At 52.5% G+C, this 8,836-nt stretch overlaps 1 protein-coding gene across 1 annotated transcript; it reads right to left on the reverse strand.

The window, feature by feature from the left end:
• Positions 1-227: 227 nt before the first annotated feature.
• On the reverse strand, positions 228-2,692 carry NKX2-8 (NK2 homeobox 8). Its single transcript, XM_027674253.1, has 2 exons — positions 2,334-2,692; positions 228-1,298 (listed from the first exon to the last, which is right to left on the reverse strand). Exons 1-2 carry the CDS (start codon positions 2,497-2,499, stop codon positions 754-756), a joined length of 711 nt encoding a protein of 236 aa, XP_027530054.1. The 5' UTR covers positions 2,500-2,692; the 3' UTR covers positions 228-753.
• Between the last annotated feature and the right edge of the window lie 6,144 nt (positions 2,693-8,836).

The following is an 8,836-nucleotide window of genomic DNA, read 5'->3' on the forward strand; positions in this document are numbered from 1 at the left end:
GATAGTTCATCAAAGAGTTTCAAAGAATCTCTTGGCTACAGTCGATATTTGGAACGGTCACAGGCTAACGAAAAGATTGGCTTAATTCTGGATGCTGCCTTTGCTTTTTAAGCGGCAATGTCTTTTTTTAGAGCCGCTAAGTCGGGGAGACGCTGGGCTTACGCTTCCCGTAGGAATTATAACCAAGCTTACAGTGAGATGCTTACGGCAAACTTTATTCGCCCTTTACCGGCGCATGTAGATAAAATAAACGAACTTGAAAGTTAAATTCGGCTGGCGCAATCAAGACAAGTATTTAAGCTTTTTATAGCACAGGAGGCAATTCTACGACACAGTCCCAATCGTCAAAACTACTCTTCTCCGTAGAAAAAAATTAATTGCCAAAACCAGTTTTATTAGTCACTGGAAGAGTCAGCTATTTTAAAATACACTATGTCGCTAGGATGGTCATTATTTTGTAACTAGGAATCTCTCGAAAAGGAGCAGGAGGAGCGGAGGTTTTACAAAATTCGCGCCTCACGCGGCATCCGCGCCCTCGGGCGAGACCGGAGGAGGGGAGCATGGCCCGGGCCAGCTTCGTTCCGGCCCGCGGGCCACTGCCCCGGAGCCGCGCTCCGCCGCCCGGCCCGCCCGAGCGCGGCCTCCGCGGTGCCCCGGCGCGCCTCGGCGCTTCCCCGCGCTAGAGCCTGGGTCTGGAGCGGGCCGCCCCGCGTCCGTGGGATGAGTCCGGTCCCAGAGGGCGAAGCGCCGCTGTCACCATCCCCAGGAGACGACGGCGGGGTGCGCTAAGTGCTGGTACGCGGGGAAGACGCCGAGGGCGGCAGCGGGCGGGCAGGTTCCGTAGCCCTGCAGGGCGAGGGCGGCCTGGGCGCTGCATCCCGCCAGGGCGCAGCCCAGCTTGGGCCGTGGGGTGGGTGGCGGTGGGCTAGCGGGGCAGCCGCGGCAGGGCTCCCCATCCCGCACCAGCACCGGTACCACCACCCGGCGCAGCAGGGCGGGCGGGCGCGGCGGGGGACTGCCGGGACCTTCGCTGCGCGCCCGCTTCATCTTGTAGCGATGGTTCTGGAACCAGATCTTCACCTGCGTGGGGGTGAGGCTGAGCAGGCGGGCCAGTTGCTCCCGCTCCGGAGCCGAGAGGTACCGTTGCTGCCGGAACCGCCGCTCCAGCTCCAGCGTCTGCGCCTTGGAGAAGAGCACCCGCCTCTTCTTCTTCTTCTCCTCGGCCTCCGAGCCGCGGACGGGAAGCGACCTTTGGGTGGAGTCAGGCAAGCTCATCTCCGTGCCGCTCTCGTCGGAAGCTGGGGACAGCGAGAGGGTTAGAGAGAGGAGGCAGCCGGGCCCGGGGAGAGGGGCAGGCATTGAGGAAGCGATGGGCCGCCGAGAGCCGAAACGCCTCTAGCAGGGAGAGCTCTGACTGTTTACCGGGCCGGATTAATCCCAGCAGTCAACAAGAGATGTGAGCCAACCCCTCCAAATACATTAAACCAAGCCCACGGGACAAACCGGATTGTGTCCCCGCCAGCAATCCCCGCAGGGGCATGAGCGCTCCGCCGCGCACAGCATAAGAGCTTGCGGACTGCTAGCCGTCGTGTTGCCTCCGTGCTGAAGCAGAATATGGGACTGCCCGGTCCTTTCATAACTACTTTTCTCCCTCCGCTCGATTACCTTAGTATTTAACTTATCCCGATGGGGTTCCCGCACCCATTCAAAGGATGATTTTCCCCCGTGCACACAGAGGTAGACAATAAACGCCGTATATCTGCGGCACAATTTATGTGTGCGAGGTGCGATCAATATGCTACGCAGCTGGGTTTGCGAACCGCAGCCTGCCCTCTACGGTGGAAGGTGCGTGGATCTAGGCGGTGGCGCCCAGGGGACTCCGCCGCAGTGCCGGGAGTCCGCGCACGGGGTGTGTTCTCAGCTTTCCTCTGCGGAGCGTGGGGTGACCTGAAACCCCTCCAGCACAAAAAAGGCAGGATTTCTTGCAACAGTGAAACGGGGGAAAAAAATAATCCAGGAAGTGGACTTAAACGATAAACACAGAGAGACTGGTGAATACAGCCTGAAGTTTTGCTTTCTGTCATAGCTGGGGACATACACAGACTTACAGGAAAAAAAAATCTTTTCTCTCTTAAGCTCGTGGTCGGGACGTTTCTGCTGTTTCATTGTTGCAAGTCAGTAATATTCTATAATATTCCCAGCCTCGATCCCCCTGATCCTGTAGGCTACTTACGGTGGCAATTCGCTTCTTCGCATCTTCCCCAAAGGAAGCGGGGAAACAAATAACAAATAACCATGCGGAGATGGCAAATTCCTGTCCGTTTCATACTCACAGGGATAGTGATTTCTGTCTGTTTCTATCCACCCTCGGTACGGCGAGCCGGTGTAGTTCTCCGCTGAGTGGGGATGCTCAGAGGCTTGCTTTATGCTATTAGCATCTTGCTCTGGTAAATCCAAAATGCTCCTCACTGTAAAACTGATCCTGCTGGATGTGGCCATGGTAGGTTGTGCACACCCCCCCAAGAAATATCACCCCAAACCGAACCCCCTTTCTTAAAAGCTGCTAGGAAAGATCCGCGCCTGGTTACTGCGGAATCTCCGAGCTCAAAAGGACCTTCCTTTCCATCGCCACCTAACCCCAAATATTAGTGTCGTTTACAGAGGTGTCCTGTTTATATAAACAGTCCTCCCCACTGCAAACACTGCCTGCTTTCAAACCGTCCCTGTCTATAGGATGCTAAGTACCTGAATTAGTCAAGTGCTAAAGCCCTAATGGGAGTAGGTGTAACCCCCCTCTCCTGCCACCCCATGAGAGAATAACCCGTTACCTCCCAAAGACAGCAGGAAACAGGCTTCATCATTACATATTCTGTCTGATTAGCCAAAAGTGCGGACAGATAATGGTAATTGTTAGCAGTGAATAACATCTTGGGTGGCATGTGGATGACCAACAACCACCCCCCTCCACCCGCCACCAAAGCCACCAGCGTCCCTTCTATCCGCAGACAAAGTGAATCCTCTCAGGACATCCGCAGAGCCTGCCGAGAGCCCCCTTCCCGCTTCTCTGTCTTTATTTTCCCCTCTCTCCCCTCTTTCTTTAAACCTGGAAGGAATTTAAGTCGTTATTTGTTTTATTTCCCCAGGCTGTTTGCAGTGCTACCTCTAGTTCTCTCTCATGTTATTGGCATGTTTCCTACACTCAACGGGGCATTTTTCACACCTCGACTGAGCTCTCGGCGAGGAAGGCTGGCGGATGTGTGCATTGAGGAATGGGACCTCTGGGTTGGTTTTGTTTTTTGGGGGGTTGGTTTTTTTGGGGAGGTTGGGGTTTTTTTTTCCTCTCTCTCCTGGGTATGGTAGATGGAAGGTGCACCTTTCTCTCAGGAAGGGTGATGGCGGGAGCTTGGCACAGTCTGTCCATAAGCAAGAGTAGGGGCGTGGAGTAGGGGAGATCTTTTAACATCCTTTCGTGTTGTACTAACCCAGGGAATATCCCATCGGGCGAGATGTGTGAGTTATTCAAACGATTCCAGCTGGGAAGAGGGAGAAAAGATCAAACATGGCGTGCCCATTTATCTGCGCGTCTCCCGTCACTGCCGACCGCCGTTTCATCTGCCAAAAGTGGCAGCAAACGATCCTGGAGACCGGCGCCCCGCGTGAGGAGGGTGCTGACACTGGCTCGGCACGGTCCGGGGACGACCGACGGCAGCTCCCGGGGACAAGCGCCTCCTCGCAGCCTTCGCCTCCTCGCAGCCTTTCAACGGGTGTCCCCATCCCCCCGCGAAGCTGCGGTCGGTCTTTGCGAGGACTTACAATAAAATACGATACAGAAACATGCAGCCCGGTGTGGCGTTCAAATTCAAACCCGCAATGTCAGGGCTCGGTCCCCAGCCGCAGGGTAGGGGCAGAAGTGACCAACGGGGGCGATGTTCACGCGGATCGCGCAGCGTGGGTCAAGCCGTGGGGCCGGAGGGGGAGGAGGCGGGACACGCTCCCCACTCGCACGCCGCAGAGGCCTTCCCCAGAGCTTCCCGCCGGCTTCACGGGAGGCACCCAGCACCCAGCTAGAAAACCAGTGGAAGGCGAGTCCAGCTGGATGGAGCAAAGTCTGGAGGGCAGGAGGCACCCAACAGATCAGCCCTCCTTTGAAAGCGGATCGAGGCGCACACAGCTCACCCCCGACGGGGAGATGGGGCGAACCCTGCACTGAGCTCCTTGAAACAGGAATCCAGATACATGCACAGATACTTTTCTATCTGGCCGCTTTGTCGGTTCGAATCTCCCTGTCCAAACAGGCGTCTATAAGCTATTGTGTATAGATTATATTTATCCAGCCCCTCTCTCGCCCCCCAGACCCGCTGCCCGCCTGCCCCCGGCCGCTACCTCCCCTCCCCGCCCTGCTCCGGGTGTCGCTTCTGGGAGCAGTTACACTTTTCGGGGAAAATGTCAATAGAGCAATAGTGACAAGGGAGAGGTGAGATTTATTTCGGCGAGATTTGTGGGTGAGATCAACGGGGCACAAGGCTCCATTTGGCCAACTTCCCGCATATTTCTTCGGGACTCGACAGGCTCCATATAAACGATTCCCAGGCCGTGATTACTGCAGCCACCTATCAAGCGTGCCTGGTGACAGTAGTTATCTCCCCGCTCCGAGCACAGCCTCACAGCCATCCTGGGTGGTCGGAGCGAGGGGAGCACAAATACATGCCAACTGCTAGGCCGTGAACAAAAGGGAAATGTAGCCCTATGTCCCGGACCTGTTGGAAGCATTTGTTCCAGTCAAGATTTTGCATTTGTTCAGATCTGGAATAATAGGTGATTGACGCCTTCCCACAATGTGCTTTAACTCTCCGGGATAAATCGCAGCTTGTTCCTTGTTGTCATGGTTTTCAATAGGGTTCAATGGGATTGAACCACTATCGACTCTGCTTTACGTCTCCGGCAGCCCCGTCCATACAAATTTATTAGTTACGTCTTTTTAAATGAGATTAAATTGAAACGACGTGTCCGTCCTCGGCGGAGCGGCTACTCCCGCGGCCGCCCCTATGTCCCCTCCGGCCCCGAGTGCCCGTGTCACCACCGGGGCAGCCCACGGCCGGCGGGGAGGGGCGCAGTTGGCGCCGGCCCGGCCCCCCCGGCAGCCAGGTACGGCCGCGCTCACCTGCCCCGGCCCGGTCGGCAGCGCCGCCACTGCCCTGCGCTCCCGAGCACTCCGGGTATAAAAGGCGACCGAGAAGTGCTTATTAATATCTTGACCCCCCAGGCAAATATTTGCTGGATGCCTGCGCTGGAGCGTAGTTTCGGGGGGGGGTCGACTAGAAGAGGGGAGGGGGCCAGAGTTCAGACCGCCACAAACTTATACAGTATCTGAGGTGGCTCTTAAGAAGAGTTTGCCAAGGACATTCTAAAGAAAGTACAAAAACTTTGCAAGGAAAAAAGTCAGGATGAGAGAAAGAGAGTCTACTTCAGTGACCTCTCTTAGCCTTTTAATCTATTTAACATCCTAAGCCCACACTGATGTGTAGAAATAAGTAAATGGTACTCTTCTAGCCTTAAGAGCTCTTCAGCATCAAATATTTGCACTTACTCTTAGAGTTTTTCTCAAATAGCGCAAGACACATTCCCCTTGGACGAGCCGAGCTGTCTAAATATACCTACACAGTGTTATCTGCGGGAAATGGTTGGCTTCAAAGGGAAAACGTAATAACCTGAAATGTTTCATCTCTTGTTTTGCTTGGGACTGACGTGGATACTTTTCAGCTCTGACTGCACGGCCTCCTTTCGTGGTTTGCCGGTTCAGACTTCATCCTGTCCCGCCACACTTCCGCATGGGGCTGGGGGGACACTCTCCCTCCCCGGACCCTGGACCTGCAGTTCCCCTGGGGACGGCATCCTTTGACCGAGGGGTGGGTTTGCCGCTCACCCCGCTGCACAGGCCGTTAGGACCTGGTGTCCCCGGCATCCCACCGATAGCCATTTCTTCCCTGACGGCATCCATGGGGACGAGACGGGGCAGGCGTTTCTCCAGGGATGCTAAAAGTAAGCGACAGCGCCCACCCATGTGCTCCACCAGCCGATGCGGTGGGGAGCTATAGCAGCCCGTCTCTGTGGGCTCACGGGCTGAGACCATGTTCGACCTCGGTGGAAGCGTATGGTTGCGCTTGCCCGACCACTTCCGTCCCTCCAGATAAATCCATAAAAACACTTTGGCTCCTCTGCCCGTTTAAATGAATTTTCAAGTTTCCAAGGGTATAAAGAAAAAAATAATTAAAAAAATCTCTGCTTGTTTGCACATAGCGTATAACGCGCTTTCCAGCTCACTCCCCGACGACCGTGCTTGCTTGCAGCTCATGCGAAACGGGGTAGGAGAGTGAGGATCCTGGGTATCCCGTGTCCCGGCAGCCGCTGAAGCCGGGCGAAGTGGGGGCGCGGTGGCCGTAGCCCTCTGGATGTTCGGCCACCACCACTCCATCACACACAGTCGGCCGCGGAGGGAACTCTGCAGCGGGGCCGGGCTGCGGGCATCGCGGAGAACCGGAGTCTCACTGAGGGACCGCGGGGTTCGTGCCCGAGAGGCGGCCAGGCCCCTTTGAGGATACCCCGTCCCGTCGGGGCTCCCATCGCGCCCTTGCCCGGCACCTCTCCTCACCGGCCCCCGCTGCAAAAACACCTCCGACCACCTGAGAAAATAGTGACCCCCCGTCCCTGTTTGAATGGGTTCATTTCTTGTGCTCAGTGGAGGATTGCAAAGCAGCTTGACCAAATCGATGTATGTGAGACGCAGAAAAGGAGAATTTTCCTAAAACAGTTGATCACCCCTACACTTCGAGAGAGGAGGAGAGAAAGAAGAAAAAAATATTTTCAGTACAGCGGGCGTCTGGCTCTGATTGGTGTAGTCCCGGCTTTAAGGAGGAACAAATGGATTTTTAAGCGGGGAAGAATCCACCTTATATATAAAAATAAAGAATTCTTCACTTCATTTTTTTCCCAAGGATGAACATTTCCAGAAGTTTACACCCTTTTCCTTCATCATCCGAAAATAGTATCTTTCCCTCTCAACCACAGAACATCTTTAGACTTTGAATTTTACTGTAAGCTCTTCCTTGTCTTTTGCTTTGCAATTGATGTTCATTATGATGCATTTTCTATTTGGGGCAATACTGTGGAAGGCATGGAATATTCCCCATAGGAAAAATTGGTTTCTCTGCGTTTCTGTATGTTGTATTTGCTTCTCTTTCCCCGTAGAGTAATGTAATTTGCATTGCTCATTTCCTAATGCATCCTATCAACCTGCACCTTCTGCAGCTCCTTTATTTCTTTTTTCTTTTTTTTTTAGTTTTTTTCATGACTATTCCTTATTCTAAGTACCTATATACATCAACTTTAACCTATTAAATGAACAAACTTTAACTAAACTTCTTTCTTTTGTAGTCAATTTGGAAGATTCTTATTCTCTGGTGCTCTAACTCCCATCTTATCCAAATCATGAGTCTCTCTGCTATCACTTTTATTTTGGTTTTGTTTTTTTTCAGAGCTCACTGATTAAAAATAAATACTAATTATTAAATCTGATTTGTACAAAGCATGCTATCAAAGGCTTACACTTTCTCTGAAACCCTCCGTTTTCTATTCTGCACCTAAACAAGAGACTTTACTCCTTGAAACAGGGATCCCTCACAAGAGGGGAGGATTCTGGATTGGGTTTTTCACTTGCTCTGTGTGGTAATCCTGGAGGAGCTATTTTGCAAATTGATTGAAAGCAAAGCAGCAAGGGAGAACACTTCCTTGCTCTCTACGTCGGTTTGGGACTAGCTCGTGCAGAGCCAAACTGGTGTGGTCGTGAGCAGGGCTACCCTGCTGCCTTGGCTTTCCTTCCCTTGGGCTCCTTGGAGCTCAGCTCTCGGGAAAGACAGAGGGGATGGGACTTTTGCTTCCCAGTGGGGTTACTGGGCTCATGAAACTGCAACAGTCTCTCTGTTAAGAGCTGGCTGGAGTACAAGCTCTGCACCTACTGTCACTGCAATGCCACTCGCCTTCTTGCACTCTCAGCTTTCATGGGATGATAGATGGGCAAGAGCAGGCTCCAGCCAAGGGGCAAAGCATGCCCAAGACAAGATGTGATCTTGGGCCCAGATTCAGCTGCTGTATCTGGAGTGTGTAACCTCTTCCACTCCCCGTAGAACACACCTGTGCAAGATCCTCAGGCTCCAGGGTGCAGGTTTTACCTCTGGAGCTCAGAGGGCAGCCAGTAACATCAATGACCTTGAAAGGGGCTGCTTTCAGGCAGAGGCAATGACACTGATCCAGGTACATCTAGTGTTTAGGCATCTAACCACCCTTTACTTCAGTGGGAATTAAGTGCCTAAAGGCCCTTGATAGTCTGACCCCAAAACGGAAGAGGGTGGTACTAGGAAAATGGCGTGAATAGTAAGACAAAAGTAAAGTCCTTAAACAGTTGTTGAGAAACTGCAGTAGAGGACAAAAGTTTATCTGAGGGAAGCTGTTCTGTTGACCAACACCATTAACAGACCTTCACAGAGTCAAAAGGCATTTTGTTCTTTGGACAGTTTACCAGGGTATATTTTTAATTTCAACGTGTAATTCTTTGTCCTGCACTGTAAGATATCAATTCCATTTTTAAGTAGTCATAAGTATTCATTAAGTTCTGATAAATATCCTCTACTAGTTAAATTCTACTGAATCATTAGATTAAAATTGGCAGCCAAAATTGCAGACTTTTAAAAGATCCCTTTGTTATTTTCATAAGGTTTTATTTTCTTCCTCTGTGACATGCCAAGTCACCAAAAGGCAGCAGTGCTTTGGCTAGGCACACACT

This window comes from Neopelma chrysocephalum, unplaced genomic scaffold (genome assembly GCF_003984885.1).
Source record: "Neopelma chrysocephalum unplaced genomic scaffold, ASM398488v2 Primary Assembly neopelma1_24, whole genome shotgun sequence".
Taxonomy (NCBI): Eukaryota; Metazoa; Chordata; class Aves; order Passeriformes; family Pipridae; genus Neopelma; species Neopelma chrysocephalum.